We start from the raw sequence: 16,858 nt of genomic DNA on the forward strand, positions 1-16,858 counted from the left end.
AAAAACACTATTTAAAGATCTAAAATGGTTGACTTTTGAACAGCGTAATCACTATTTCATGTCAGTTATTGTATTTAAAGCATTTCACAATCAAACCCCAACATACATACGTGACCTTTTGACACCTTCACAAAATATTCACTATAACTTGCGATCTTGCGAAAAGGGGGATTTAAAGCTAGTGCGAATACCCAAAACAAACTATTTCAAACAATCGTTTGAATTTTCTAGCAAAACAATTTGGAATTCGTTACCCCAATCTATACGTCAAACAAACAAGTTAATTACATTTAAGAAAAAATTAAAAGCTTATCTTTCTTCCACACTTTATGAAATAAACTAAAACATGCTTCATGTTGTTTTAGTAAATAACATTAGTTTAATGTTTAAATACTGTTCTTGCATAAATGGTTATTGTAGTTTTATGTCTGTCATTTGTTTTTAATTATAATATATATCATTATATGTGTATGCATATATGATTCTTTATGTTTTGTTCTTATTGCTCAAGATGAAATATGATGTATTTGTTGTAAATTGTATCTTGTTAGAAGACCTTGTTGAAAATAAGAAATGTATTATATAAATTGCATATTATGGAATTTCATCTGATGTATTTCTTAACAAGTCTATCTTCTTTAAATAAAGATTTTATTATTATTATTATTATTAGTTAGTGTTTGTCTTAAATATCTTTAACTATTAAAGGTTGTATTTGTTACATACATAATTTAAGCTGCATCATGAAAACATGTTTCTTATGCCATATGTATAGCCAGTGAAGCTCCAGACTGTGGACTGTGCAGCTCCAGACCATCTTAGTGCAGACTGCACAGGCTAATCTGGGCTAACACTTTACGCACAGGCATTATGCCCAGTTTTCTCAGAACACGACTCATTTAATCACAAACGAATTTGTGAAGGTACAATTGTTGTATATTTGGAGAAATTAACTATAATAAAGAAATTGAAACAGAAATCAAATTAGACTTGAATTCATCAATTACTTTGTTGTTGTATATTTCAACACACTTAATTATATGGATTAATTGACATTAATAGAATGGAAACAACTTGCCAAATTCATCATTTAATAAACTCCATTTACTCATTTAACATCATTGACGTCGTTACGGCAAATTGCGAATAAGGTTGTTAATCAAACGACTATGCAGCAGACTCATTTTTGCATGACACGGGCTTATTGTACAGTTTAAGACTTTGCATGTACCCTCTGATGAATGAGGATTGCTGAGGAGGATTGTATCCAGTGGAAATATGCATTAACCCTTTACCACTTAGATACGTCTCTTCATGCATCTGTAGTCCCTCAGAAAGTTATATTGAATTTTAGACCATTCTTACTAGATTAAAGTTTTGAAGGCTTCATTTCCAACTCTTATATACTGATGAGCAGCACACAGCATAAAATCTGAACAGACTGCGAGTTACTTACAGGATGTTCTGGTTTTATGCTGATTGCAAAAGCCATTTTCACTTTGCATCTTATGGGGGAAAGCTTTAAATGATTTCTGGTAAATTTCAAGCACACTAGTATGTATTATGTCATGCATTATCATAAACAACACATTTTCAGCACAAGGTTTAGAATTAAATATTTGAAAAATAAATGGAAACTATTTTTAATTGTTACCAAAAAAAACACTTTTATCTTAACACTTAAAAAAACAAAAACATCCTCATTCAGGTCCATTCCTTATGTACTTCCATTAGTTCGCAGACGTCCATGATATAAAACACTATTTTGAAATCTGCATACATTTCTGACTCAGTAGACAATTGTAATATGTGCAACCTCAATTTAAAGTGTCATTGTAAGTTTCATGCTAAGTTTCCTTACACATTGCACTCAACTTAAATTAACACCATTGGCACAGATGTTATTTTTCGTCAAGGTTAACAGAAGTTCTGTGTCTGTTAACTATATACTGTACTCTGTGTCTGTTAACTATATACGGTACTCTGTGTCTGTTAACTATATACGGTACTCTGTGTCTGTTTACTATATACTGTACTCTGTGTCTGTTAACTATATACGGTACTCTGTGTCTGTTAAATATATACGGTACTCTTTGTCTGTTAACTATATACTGTACTCTGTGTCTGTTAACTATATACGGTACTCTGTGTCTGTTAACTATATACGGTACTCTGTGTCTGTTAACTATATACGGTACTCTGTGTCTGTTAACTATATACGGTACTCTGTGTCTGTTAACTATATACGGTACTCTGTGTCTGTTAACTATATACGGTACTCTGTGTCTGTTTACTATATACGGTACTCTGTGTCTGTTAACTATATACGGTACTCTGTGTCTGTTAACTATACGGTACTCTGTGTCTGTTAACTATATACGGTACTCTGTGTCTGTTAACTATATACGGTACTCTGTGTCTGTTAACTATATACGGTACTCTGTGTCTGTTTACTATATACGGTACTCTGTGTCTGTTAACTATATACGGTACTCTATGTCTGTTAATTATATACGGTACTCATTTCATAGCTGATTGGTAAAGACTGATATACCCCCAAATATTTCCATAAAACAATCATACAAATTTTCCAATTGGTCTCAGGCTTGTTGTGTGCACGAATGTTCAAATATATTTCCTAGACGAAAGTTCAAATCATAAATAAGCTCTATGTTTTCTTGCCACTAAACACTCAAATACCATGCACATGTAAAGGCTATTTGGACAGAGGAACACATGAGTAGCGTTCTGAGAAAACTGGGCTTAATGCATGTGCGTAAAGTGTCGTCCCAGATTAGCCTGTGCAGTCTGCACAGGCAAATCAGGGACAACACTTTCCGCTTTTATGACATTTTTCATTTAAATGAAGTCTCTTCTTAGCAAAAATCCAATCTCAGAACGCGACACAAATAATCTAATTTGTACCTCGCTTCAGCCTCTTTTCTCTCCACAATTGCTCTCTTCCAGGCAGGCATATCCTTGAACCTCGCTTCCCTCTCCTCTACCTGAAATAATGATCAAAGCTTAATTAATAATTTCAAGGTCAACATGTACATGTATATTTTTGTAGATGATTTGTGAATTTTGATGTAGACATAAATGTTTTCATACACTTCATTATTCTTTAGCTGATTATTAATATTTTTATGAGCACATTTTAATCAATCATCTATTTTAATCATCCAGTATCAAAACTGAGAAGCGAGCAAACACATATTATTAAAATTTCTTCTTCAAATACAATATGATATTACTAAAATAACCAACACCTGTTATTATGCAGATATATTTCTCAAAGGAAGTAATAAATCAGGTCACTGTTATTGTCTTTTAAATGACTCAGCAACAACTTATAATTAAACCAATTAACCTTTTATCTTAAAATGATTATTCAAGAAACAATAAAAATTCTGTTAGCAAGGTATCATTGGTGAATTGCATCTGAATATTAGTGAAAAGTAAATGTTGTTAAGTTTTCTTTAAATGAGTATTCAGAATGGTAAAACACAGCATAGTTGCACAAATACTTGAATGTTCAGTAATTTATCTACGAACAATTAGAATTTACAAAAAATTGCTTTACAAATAAGAACAGCAACTTTTTTTTATTTAAAGGGCAAATAAATAATTTGATAATTTCCCACCTGTAAACATTAAAGTATTAGATACAGTTTTGATAACATTTTCTCTTTACTAACTTTTCTCTTCTCCAGTGTTTCCTTCATTGCCTTCTCGGCAATCTGTTTGGCAGCCAGCTGCACCTTCCATGCTGGCAGATCACCTCTGTTGGGCACTTGGTCAATAAAATTCTTTGGGTCCCATTCTCCTTTAAGCTCCATCTTTGGCTCCTTTTAAATAGGTTACATACAAGAAAATATTAAATCTGTTTTCTGGACACTTACAAAGAAAATACTTTAAAGATATCTTTGACAACACAATTAACCCTGTTATGCCTAGCGTCTAGAAAAAAGGCCTTGGCAAACAGTGTAGACCCAGATGAGATGCTGCATGATGCGGTGTCTCATCAGGGTCTGCGCTGTTTTCTTTAAGGAATTTCTGTAAGAAATATTCTAAATATAGAAATAAATATACCAGACATCTCTAATTTTCGAAATAAACTGATCCAATTTAGAAGGATGGGAGAGTCAACTAGGCATAAATGGGTTAAGAATTGATTGATGAGGATTGTTCACAATTATGGCAAGTAGAAAATTTGCATTTTGTACCTGTATGCCTCTGTTTGACATGACTAAGCGAAGGAATACCTTTATCTTTTGTCTGTAGTTGCTTTCACAAACTTATGTAATAAAATAGCTGTAAAATCTGCGAAAAAAAATGCAAAAAAAATAAAAATAATTGGGGGTTGGGGGGGGGGGACGGGTGGGGGGGGGGAGGGGATTCTTGGGTGCGATGGTTGGACGGTATTTCAAAAATAAAATAATACAAATAAATATTTGTGTTTTTTAACCGTTTCAAAAAAAATAAAAAATTTTGGGGGGTGGGGGGGGGGGGGGGGTATAGTATGAGGGTGTGGTGGTCATTTGTGTGATGATCTAAAAAAAAAAAAAAAAAATTAGGGGGGGGGGGGGGTTTGGGGAGGGGGGGGGGGGCATGGGGGATGGTTTGGGTGGACTCTATTGTGGTATGTCAGGTAAGAGTAGTTTTGTAAAAGTATCAATCAAATCTAATCATAAATAAAGAAGTTATGGCAATTTTAGCAAAATTTAATAATTTGACCTTGAGAGTCAAGGTCATTCAAAGGTTAAGGTAAAATTCAACTTGCCAGGTACAGTTACCTCATGATAGCATGAAAGTATTTGAAGTTTGAAAGCAATAGCCTTGATACTTTATAAGTGAAGTGGATCGAAACACAAAATTTAACCATATATTCAAAGTTACTAAGCTAAAAAAGGGCCATAATTCCGTAAAAATTACTACCAGAGTTATGCAACTTGTCCTTTTACTGTACCTTTATGACAACGCCAACGCCAAGGTGATGACAATAGTTCATAATTTTTTTTCAAAAAATAGATGAGCTAAAAATAAAAAAGAAGAACACATCTCACCGTTTCATGTGACACACCACCATTCACAATGTCTATTTTCTGCCCTGAAGAGAATACTGTTATTGGGGTAGGCGACAATTTATCTTCCAGTCTCGTGTTTTTTGACATCTTTTTTAGGGCACCCCCTTTGGTGGCCTCTTTCAGTTCACTTATGAAGTCAGAATTGGCGCTGTTGTCGATGGCCATCCGAGTGTTGGTCGGGCTCAGAGCCCCGTACTGGGCTTGCATCATTTCTGGAGTTAATAATGCTGCAGGCCTAAAACAAAGAAAAATAACCTTCTATAAATAATAATTACTATTGCTGTAATTTGAATGAATATATGAATAATATTTAACACTAGAATAAAACCTTATATTTAAATATGATAATATTTAACAAATGTTTCACTACATGGAGAAAGAGTGGGTACTTTTAATGACATATATACAAAATTAGGTAGGCTGCATACTCATTCAAGAATATATTTTAATACAAGTATAAAACTAGGTCACAAAACAATTTCATATCCATTAAAAACACCAAAATGCTAGTCTTTGACCCAAAACAACATAATTCAAAATAATGTGTGTAGGTCTAAGAATATTATATAACCTAGCTCTAATATTAACTAATAATAATTTCTATTTAAAGAAGTACAGGAAAATAATATTGAATAAACTTCATGCACTTTAGCATGGGGGAAAAATTCACAAGGAGGTAAATTTGGGGATTCCCAACAGCTGTCAGTTTTGTTACTACTTTTAAGATTTCTTTCGCTACACAACAACATCGGTTCTTATGTGAAAAAGACGCATATTGACTTGAAAATATTGTTTTATGACAATATTTAATGATCAAGGACTTGAAACAAAATAAAAGTACATAAAAAATGTTTGACTGCATCAAAATGTTTTGTATTATATGCACTTTTTGGATAGACAGAAATATTACAATTTAACTACAAATACAGGTGTCTGGCTTGTATGTAATGTTTGTAATAAGAGTAATTTGTTTTTAGATAACAATAACAAAAAGGAGCATTCTTTTTCCTCCAACTTGCATCTTAAAAAATGCTTAGAATAAATTAAACCAATTTGAAAGAAACCACCATATGTTCCATACAAGAATAACAAGCAAATTCCTTGAATTGATATCCCCCGCCAATATGCTTCTGGACACACAAGTGTTATATTTGGCACTCAAAAAAGCATTTTTTTGAAGATACAAAGGGCCATAACTCCATTATTAACAGATGGTGTACAATGCCATTTGGCATGCATCATCATCTTATCCATATATATACTCATACCAACTTTCAATGAAATCTGCCAAAGCACTTCCTAGATATGGCTCCGGACGGATGAAAGGAAAGATGGACGGACAATGCCAAAACATCCCTCCACCTATGGTGGGGGATAATAAACATACAGGCATACATTAATCATTAATAATTATAAGGTAAATACCTGCTTCAAGCTTTATTGTTCTTGCTACATAATAAACAGATCTGTAAAGGTATGTTTTTTAATTAATTTTATAAAAAAAATATGTATTTTTTGTAGTAAGAAAAGAACACTAGACTTTCCAAATGGGTACTTAGATTTCAAATTTGGGAGACAAGTCACTGTGTTGTATTTTGTGTGAAAATGAAGACACAGCGTACTTGAAGATGGTACAATACACTGAAAATAATAACAAAATCGACAACTTAAACAAATCCTCAAATTTCCCGTTCTGGGGAAATTTAGCCCCACAGCTGAAGGTAATGAGGGTATATGATAGAAATTGCATGTGGGCTGCCATGCTAATTGCTAAATTACAATATTTGCTTACTGCCAATATGCACAAATGTCCAAGTGTTATTTATTTAAGCATACACCGTTTTGGAAAAACAAACAGTTTATGTGTCTTAATAGTAACTAACTGTTAGGTGATAACCAGTTATCGTTTAGCAATTGGAAAAAAAATAAATAAGGAAAATAACATTTGACAATAAGGAAAGAAAGAGAGCTTTAAAAAGACACAGCCCAGTCAAATTTGTATACATTACCAGCACATTGTAATTTGGCAAAATCACAGCAAATCAGCCTCCCAATTTTAACAGACAAAGTACACGTACATCATGCATCCCTAAATGGGACACAGTAAACCAATTATCACAGTGAAGTACATATAAGCAGAAGGGAATCAGAGCAACAAAATGGCATTGAATATACAGAAACTTAACCTCTGTGCTCTTGCAACATTAACATATTAAGCAAATAACGCTGCAAAAAAGACCATTCACAATATTTTGTGTCTTGACCGTTGCGTTCTCTAATTTATTCAAATTGGCTTAAATTTGTCCTCAATAGGTATCAGATAACTCCATGCAATGCAGAAGAGTTTTGCCCTTTGGAGAAGACCTGGCCTTTATTGATCATGAAATAAATGTTTAATTCCTTAACATCAGAAATACATTTTAACCAATGACACTCAAAGATGATTATAAATTCTATTATACTTGGTATATAATTGGAATATATTGTTAATGTTGCTGTTAAGCTTGCAATTTGAAAGAGTCTTGGAAATTACCATCGTAAGATATCAACAGAGGAATCATTCAACTTATCTACGTTAATCTTATGGCTTGACCGTAACCAAATCATTAATCATAGGTATTCAACAATGGTGCAAAACTCATTGAACATTTTGTGGGAATATATTCAGTGCCATTTGTTGCCATGAACAAACCTAGCAGGGAGGTAAGCAGGGTTTCCTTTAGTTTCCGCTGCTGATGCGTTCTGGGTAATGTTGCTCATGGAATGGTTCCTATTCACCAACGAAGGAGGTAATGGTGGCGGAGGTGGTGGAAGGGCAACAAGAAGTTGAGGTTTAGACTGGTTAATTGTGTTTTCGTATACATCATTGTCTAAATCTGGATGCTTATAAGATGAATCCATATGCCTCGATGGATTGTCCACATCATTGAATTTGGTTCTGTCATTGGAAATGTTGGAACCAGATTTTGAAGTCAGTAGAAAGTGGTTGGATTCAGGTCTCATTTGCAAAGCTGTGGGTCTTGTGGCTTGAGTGGTGTCTGTGACATTCCGACGTGTCGGAATTGTTGATAATGGTGGAGCTGGAGGAACATAATAAGAAGCTTCACCTAGAGTGTTCTGGCTGTTGCTGTCATGTCTGTGTTCATCAACTGTAATGATTGTAGTCAGATAACCGTGCTTGAACGAAGGATGGGAACCGGAGGAATGGGGATGGGGAGCAGGCAACAATTCTGCACGACCAATGGAGTTTACATAGGAGGGTTGGGATTGGTAACCAAAATTGTCTGACAGGACAGCCGACTGGTTCCCAATAAGTGCTACATAAGGCTGGGTACCAGGACTATCAATACTAATTATTACAGACCCATCTTCCGCCAATGCTGTCCTAGAAAAGTGACCTGTTATCTTCTCCATGTTAGTTCCAGTGCCATGCTGACCACCTTTAATACCTCCATTTTCAAACGCTTTGGTTTGATTCTTGACATTTACTTTCTGCTGGCCTAGGATATGAGTTTCAGGGGGTTTGGAAAATGCATCATCATACAGAGCGTCATCTGTGTCATTTATGTGCTCAGTGGCTTCACTAAATGTCACACCTTTCTTTGCCTGTTGACTGACACTATCCACTTTGACTGTCCTTAAATTCTGAACCTTTGGCTTAAATTGTTCACTTTCCCCTTCAATACCAAAATTTGCTCTATCCATCTTTTCTTTTACTAGCTCATAATTCTTTTTGGTTTCTTTAGCAACTGTTTTTTCTGCAAAGGCTATAACATCATCTAGCTGCGACAAGGAACTATGAGATGCATCCGACTCACTATTGCTCAAGCTAAATCTCCGTCTAGGTTCGTTACTGGGGCCTGTCACATCTGAGTGAACTCCACTGTGACCCAGATCAAGCCTGGGTATAAAACTATCATCTGAAATGTGATTTTGGTTGCATTATTCATCTTAAGTTACTATGTTTGCAATGATCTACTTAAACACATGCTGGTAGAAAAAAATGAAAAGTCTGGACAAAAAGCATTCAAAAAGACTTAAGATTCAAAAAGGTTAAACAGGTGACACACACAAAAGCATGCGCAAATGTCATCACAGCTTCAGTTTTACTTTCTTCTGTTTTTTGTTTTTTTAAATTGCTAAAGTGATTAACACAAGCGGAACAGTTAAACTGAAAACTTGTTCCTGCTTTCACTGAACCAAAATGTTTTTTCAAAAAGCTCTTATAATTAATTTTATTAAAGTCTTTATTTGGTAATACTGAATGTTGTATTTTGTTATTAAATTAATTAAATGCTTTTAATTATTTAATCATTATATGTGCATCATTTTGATAGGCAAAATATGAACTGATGTAATTTTGGCAAATATTGGTTAGAAAACTATTTTATATAAATCTTCAAAATATGCACAAGTTACAGTAAAACAATTATTACCAGAATCACTTTCAAATGAAGACATTTTGTATTCCATCCTCAACACCCAGTATTTGTAATTCTAATTTAATAATCCTTTCAAATTCATGATTTTTCTGTCTTGTTAAATAAAGTCTTAAATTAAATTACCGGTATGCAATAATTTATTCTGAATAAAAGTTATCAATTTGTCACAAATAGCGTAAATAATCTAATGAAATATCAATAGTTGTCATGAATTTATCTGCATTCCAAACACCTGGTGTTTTCTCCTTTCCAATGAGACAGTTGATAAATTTTACATTGAAATTTCCTTTAAAGGTGCCCATATATTTATATTCACAGTATATTGCAGGAGGATGGGGGGAGGTACATGCAATGATACCATATACATAGCATAATTGATTAATCTGGTATTTTGTCTTTTAGCTACAGTGCAGCCAAGTCATGTTGATGCTGTGCACCTATTAGTGTAATCTGGCCCCAAAAATAGCACATTAGTCATGTGACAGATGCAAAGTGAGTTTGACCTCAAGTGTACATACAGTAGACCACAAATCAAGTGAGGAAGTGGCTTTAACCAGTTAAAGGGCAGCCAGTAGCAAGACAAATATAATGCCTGCGCTTTGTTATCAATATTCCACTTTAAAGAAAAACTGTAAAGGCGTTGCAAGGAGACACCAACAGTAGTGGAAAGAATATTGAGAAAAATAATCAAAAACAAATGAATTGCAGAAGTAACCAGTCGATGAATGTATATTAACAAAGTAAATCATCCTTACAGTGTGTGATACCAGTAAATTTCATTAGACCACAAGTACAACACGCAACAGAAAGTAAAAAATTGTTTATCTGGAAATACCAGCAACATACAACTACACTTGTAATTTGGCAGGAAAAACAACAACAAATTAAGGGATGAAATGGAATTTAAGATTGACATTTACCTGAAAACAAAAGGAAGACCTGGTATCGCCCTTCTGTCACATAAATCAGATAAGAATCCCTATGGTATCATTGCTAACAGACACATGAAGATTAGACTAGTTCTATCATTTACTATCTCTTACAATGCAGGTGGTAACATACATAAATATTGGAATTATTGATCAGACAGTTGCATGATGACGTTAATAGTGAACGAAGACAATTTATGTCATACAGCCTATACACCCCAGGAAACCTGATACCTTGCGGATCGTGTAATACCATAGGGGACAGTGCTGTGCATTTTGGCATGAACTTACATAGGGTAAGTAAATTCGAAAAATTAAATTTTTCAAAGACCAATTTGAAACAACTGTGTATTAACATTGATAACAAAGGTATTGGCCTACATGTGGAAAAAATCCTGATAAATTTTCTTTAAAAAAATGAGCAAAATGAGGCTTCCTGAAGTAAAAGATTGGGCAAACAGGCCATGTTCAGGCATTTAGGGGAGTAAAACTGCTTTAATTTGCAAGCTACTACCATTATAAAAGGATTTATACAAACTTTCACATGTCTGCCATAACCTCTCAGCATGCAGGGTTACTTCAGAAAACTATTTATTGTGGAGAAATTTGCGTTTTTAATGACCATGTTGGGAAATCATTGATACCATCTGGGGAAGACCAGGAAACCATATGTGGGCAGTGACTTCCTATGTGGATACACCTGACCTAAATGAGTTTTACATTATCACACTACATTATTTGGCCATTAGGTCAAAGGTCACTGTGTTCTCTGATAAAGAAACATTACATTGGCCCTTCCTGGGTTTTAAAAACCTCATATGTAGATGCATCAATGAATTTTGCGCAACCGTTATGATCACAGGTGAAATGGAATATAAATTATTATAAATGCATACTGTAATAAAGTGATTATAGGTAAAATGTCTTCAACATTCAAACATATTATATCAACATGAGAGCTATTGTTACTCTAAAAGATATCATTGTCATTGCACAAAATCAAAGACCGCTTGTGATTGTAAATTTGTTACAGCAACTAGCTGTAATATTAGCTTTTATTAGTCCCATTTTGGTTGGCAACTTGCATTATTACATCTGCAAGTGGGATAGACAGGAAAAGTTGCTTTTGCAGTGTTCCATTTCATCCTCTTAATATATCACATGCATTTAGCAAACATGCTTAGTGTTTTCTGGCGGTATGGTATTAATAACTTATCAAACTTCTTCTCAAGAAGGTCAGATATCTATCTATCTATCTATACTGTCGAACTCCCCTTGCGGTTATTATTGACAATATGTTGGACGAACCAGTTATCTAACACATAGGGAATTACGTTAAAATTTAAACACTTGAAATAACAAAAACATTATGTTTTAACAAATGACTAAAAGTTAAATCATTTAATAACTTATCTGTAAAGTTTTCCAGCAAATATCCTTCACGAATTCATAATAATGATTAAACTTGTCTGTGAACAAGCTAAGTGTTATTCTTTTAATCAACTGTACTTTGTGTGGTTACACGTATAAAATCGGTATCAACGTCATGTGTTGAAGTCTTGTTTGCGGCTAAAAACTAACAATGGCCAAATTTGTTAAAAGGGGAGTAACAAGTCAGCTCATTGAAATTAAAAGGTCAAAATCAACTTTTATTTTGTACGATAGACAATTCTTTCCAAGGCCAGTCTGTGACGATTTTAATGTTACCTAAATACGTTTAACAGTAAAATGACAGAAAACTTAAGGCAATATAAACAAAAATTAAGCGCAAGTTTAGCGACTTCATTTCAAATGAGTTTTTCTCATTATGACACTTGCCGATTTAGTCTCAGAACACAACACATAAATATTTTACATAACAACCCCATATATACACTTATTAAGACATCATTTTTATGTACCTAACCAATTAATGTATGCGACAAAGCAGTCAAGTCTTTCTTTACATTTTCCAAAATAGTGTTGGTAAAAAGAAATAAAACTTGCGAATGTTGAAAAGGCACTATTGATCATATATAAGGCATTAAAAGTACAATTGAATGCATATGTGCCCACATACACTTACTGTAGGCCTCTACAAAGCAAAGAAATTGCAACAAAATGGCTGAAAAAGAATTATAAAGTCACTGCCCACATATGGTTTCCTGGTCTTCCAAAGATGGTATCAATGTTTTCCCAACATGGTCATTAAAAACGCAAATTTCTCCACAATAAATAGTTTTCTGGAGAAACCCTGCTGAGAGGTTATGGCAGACATGTGAAAGTTTGTATAAATCCTTTAATTATTGTAGAGGCTTGCAAATTAAAGCAGTTTTTTCTCCCCTAAATGCCTGAACATGGCCCGTTTTGCCCAATCTTTTTCTTCAGGGAGCCACATTTCACTCATTTTTTAAGAAAATTTGTCAGGATTTTTTCTACATGTAGGCCAATACCTTTGTTATCAATGTTAATACACATTTGTTTCAAATTGGACTATGAAAATTTTAATTTTTCCAATTTACTTACCCTATGTAAGTTCATGCCAAAATGCACAGCACTGTCCCCTATGGTATTACACGACCCGCAAGGTATCGGGTTTCCTGGGGTGCTATAGTTTATATAAATAAGAATTCTGAAGAAATATGAATTAACCCTTTGCATGCTGGGAAATTTGTCGTCTGCTAAAATGTCGTCTGCTGAATTTCTAAAATTAGCATTTTGTTAGATTTTTTCAAAGAATACTATAACAATAGCAAACAGTTTGGATCCTGATGAGACGCCACGTTTTGTGGCATCTCATCTGGATCCAAACTGTTTGCAAAGGCTTTCAAAATTCGGTTCCAACACTGAAAGAGTTAAATGTTTTACTCTTAGGAATGTTATATTATCTGTAAGATTGACATGTTTTATAGAAAGATTTCTTCAACTAAGTCAGTATTAGGTAAATATTTTTAAATCATTTTGTTGCAACGGATTGCTGTAATAAACAACTGCCGTAGCCCCACAACTATAATTTAAGTTTTCATAAAAAACAGTACATACTTGTAAACAATTACTATGTAATATTCAAACAATAATTATTAACCATTTACCAAATAGATACGTATTTTGAAGCATTTGTAGTCCCTTAGAAAGTTACATTTAATTACAGACCTTTCTTATTTTATTTGAATTTTAAAGGCTTCATTTCCACCTTGGATACTGATGAGCAGCAAACAGCATAAAAGACTGCGACTTACTCGCAGGCTGTTCTGGTTTTATGCTGTTTGCACAAAGCCAATTTCACATTGCTTCTGAGTGGGAAAGGGTTAAACTTTATATTTATTTTATAGGAGCATCAAGATGTTGCTGCATAAAGTCATTTTGTAAGATGAAACTGATCTTTTGTTGAATCTGCTCAATTTATATTCAACAAATAAATTAATAAACCTTTCTTTTTATTGTCATCTACAATTTAGAAAGTTGACATTATTTGACCAGTATTTAACCCTTTCCCCCTTAGAAGCAAAGTGACAATGGCTATATGCAAACAGCATAAAACCAGAACAGCCTGCCAGTAACTCGCAGACGGTTCAGGTTTTATGCTCTTTGCTGCCAATCAGTATCAAAATTTGGAATTGAAGCCTTAAAAACTTAAATCTAGTAAGAGGTGGTATTTGATTGATGGGGTTGCAAAGGCAGAGTGATGTCCCTGTGCTTAAACCACGTCCGGAAAAGCCTGCTTCAGTATGTCTGGATTACTGAGAAAGAATAAAGTTCTTGAAGATGACAATTATGTCAAGTTTCAATTGCGTCCTTGAGAAGTATGGACTCTACACTTCACAAAGTATGGGTTCTTACCAACAGACCAACCAACACAGAAACCCACCAACAGAGTGACTTCAATCTATGCAAGGGGGGGTGGGCCAACCGTAAAATATATAAGCAATAATAAAGCAAGTGCATACAAACATATACTCTAAAATAACAATTAAATTAAAAAGATTAGGTCATCATTATTATCTAAGAATAAATATATCTATAATACCTGAATGTAATGTCTGCTTTCTGATGAAAGTAAGGTCAGGTGACTTCGGCCTACTTGCCCCCTTGGAGTATTCTCCCTTTGATCTATTTATAGAATACCCTGCCTCTGGTGACCTTGCTCTAGCTGGTGACCTAGACTGGATTCCATTCACAACCACTTCAGGAGTTAAAGGCTGCTGTTTGGTTCCCTTTAATATCACGTCTGCCTGAATTTTATGAGTATTTCCGTTGCCAACATTTTGACGGAAGTTATCATCTTGAGAACGATAGGGTGGAGTGTAACCAGGCCGACTTGGAGCAGTGTATCCTGTCTTTGATGGTGTAATGTAGCCTAGCAGGGAAGATCGATTTGCTGGATTGGCAGCATGTGCTGAGGTAAGCGGGTGGGGAAAAGCAGATCTTGGACTTTGAACGGAGTTTAGATAAGCAATGTCGTCATCAATTGGGAGCTGTAGGGTTCAAAGGATATACATGGTATCAATATGAAAATCACAACATCCAGTTTAATTATATGACTTTTCTGTCATACATTTGTAGTAAAATTAGGGTATGAAATGTCTGAAACAGTCGCAGATTTATTTAATATTCAAGGATAATTCTTTTTGCTTATGACTTGATGGATTTTGAGATGTCTGTCTTTTTGTTGGAGAATCCAACAAAGAAACAAGCAAAATAATTTAAAGGTCAGGCATCTTGTTCCGTGATTGACCACATGACCTCAGAGTTCCGTGATTGACCACATGACCTCAGAGTTTGGTTTCAAGAGCATAATGCTTGACTTACAGAGCATATGAGCCTCAATCTGGGAAAATGGGGTTAAATGCATTTAAAGTGTCGTCCATGATTAGCCTGTACAGTCTGCTCATGTTATCAGTAAAGACACTCTCTTTTAAAAAGGTATTTTTCATTAAAAGGAAGTCCCTTCTTAGCAGAAAATCCTGTTGAGGCAGAAAGTGTCCTCCCTGATCAACCTGTGCCAACAGATTTACTGACGACACTACATGCACGTGCATTAAGCCCTGTTTTCCCACAGCAAGGCTCATGTCATGCTACATGTAGATCACTGGGCACTAGGCTGGACCTTACAATCATTGTTATCATGAATAATGATGGGAACACTACCACTGTAACCCATTGCATGCTGGGAAATTTGTCGTCTGATAAAATGTCGTCTGCAGAATTTCTAAAATTAGCATTTTCTTCTTTTTTTTTCAAAGAATACTATCAGAATAGCAAACAGTTTGGATCCTGATGAGACGCCACGTTCTGTGGCGTCTCATCTGGATCCAAACTGTTTGCAAAGGCCTTCAAAATCCGGTTCCAGTACTCAAAGGGTTAACCCTTTACCACTCAGAGATGTATTTTGACGTGTTGGTTCCCTCAGAAATCAAATTTTATTGGAAACCTTTTTTCAAAGATTCTAGGTTTAAAAGCCTCATTTTTAATCCTTAAATATTGACCAATGCAAACAGCATGAAAGTTACTTGCAGGCTGTTCTGGTTATAAAATGCTGGTTGAATATAGCCATTGTCATTTTGCCTCGATCTGACTGGGAAAGGGTTAAACTTGGATTTGACATTTTGGGTGATTTCCTCACACAAAACTGGGATTTTCAGGTTGTTAATATATTTTTCCAATACTATGTCTTTAGTTCTCAAAATGATCAGCACTAGTAGAGACTATTTGATTAAAAGTGATTGCATTTTTGATTATTTAAACATTGTTTTTAAACTGATTTATGCATGCATGGAGATTTTTTTTCATTTTGGGAGAATGTTTTCAAAAATTCAAGCACGCATTTAGTTTTGTAGTTTAATCTAATTAAAAAACGTAATTGAGCCTGACTCTGTGAAAAGAGGGTTTAATGCATGTGAGTAAAGTGTCGTCCCAGATTAGCCTATGCAGTCAGCACAGGCTAATCAGGAAGAGGAAACTTTCTTTAAACAAAATCTATCATTAAAGCGGAAAGTGTCATCTCTGATTAGCCTGTGCAGACTGTACAGGTTAACCTGGGATGACACTAACGCACATGCATTAAACCCCCTTTTCACAAAGCACGGCCCATATATATGCAGGTGTTCATTTTTATTATTATAAATTTTTTTTAAATAAATATTTTCACCAGGTATATCTGCATATAAACTATTGTAACTGCAGTTCACTCCAAGACTGATGTCTTATTCCAACTTCATGTAATGTGCTATAGGTGAGCTATTCAAGACTTTTATGGTAGCCCATACTTCCATTTTCAGCTTTGCATGTGGACAAATTTCATAAACAACATATTGTACTTAACAAACACTTCTCATAAGTCTTGTATTCTTGCAAAACATTCACAAATAGGCAAAATGAGAGTAAAACATCTTTTTCATGGATTCAAAGCTGAATGTTTACA

At 34.5% G+C, this 16,858-nt stretch overlaps 1 protein-coding gene across 1 annotated transcript in view; it reads right to left on the bottom strand.

Annotated features, from left to right (window-relative positions):
• LOC127841821 (espin-like) overlaps window positions 1-16,858 on the bottom strand; it is a 64,750-nt gene that overhangs the window by 16,290 nt on the left and 31,602 nt on the right. The window contains exons 7-11 of the mRNA XM_052370932.1: window positions 14,465-14,669; window positions 8,452-9,007; window positions 5,067-5,322; window positions 3,699-3,848; window positions 2,926-3,005 (exon numbers count right to left, since the gene is read on the bottom strand). Of these exons, the coding sequence (XP_052226892.1) occupies window positions 2,926-3,005; window positions 3,699-3,848; window positions 5,067-5,322; window positions 8,452-9,007; window positions 14,465-14,669 (1,247 nt within the window). The remainder of the gene's footprint in view (window positions 1-2,925; window positions 3,006-3,698; window positions 3,849-5,066; window positions 5,323-8,451; window positions 9,008-14,464; window positions 14,670-16,858) is intronic.

This window comes from Dreissena polymorpha, chromosome 8 (genome assembly GCF_020536995.1).
Source record: "Dreissena polymorpha isolate Duluth1 chromosome 8, UMN_Dpol_1.0, whole genome shotgun sequence".
Lineage (NCBI taxonomy): Eukaryota > Metazoa > Mollusca > Bivalvia > Myida > Dreissenidae > Dreissena > Dreissena polymorpha.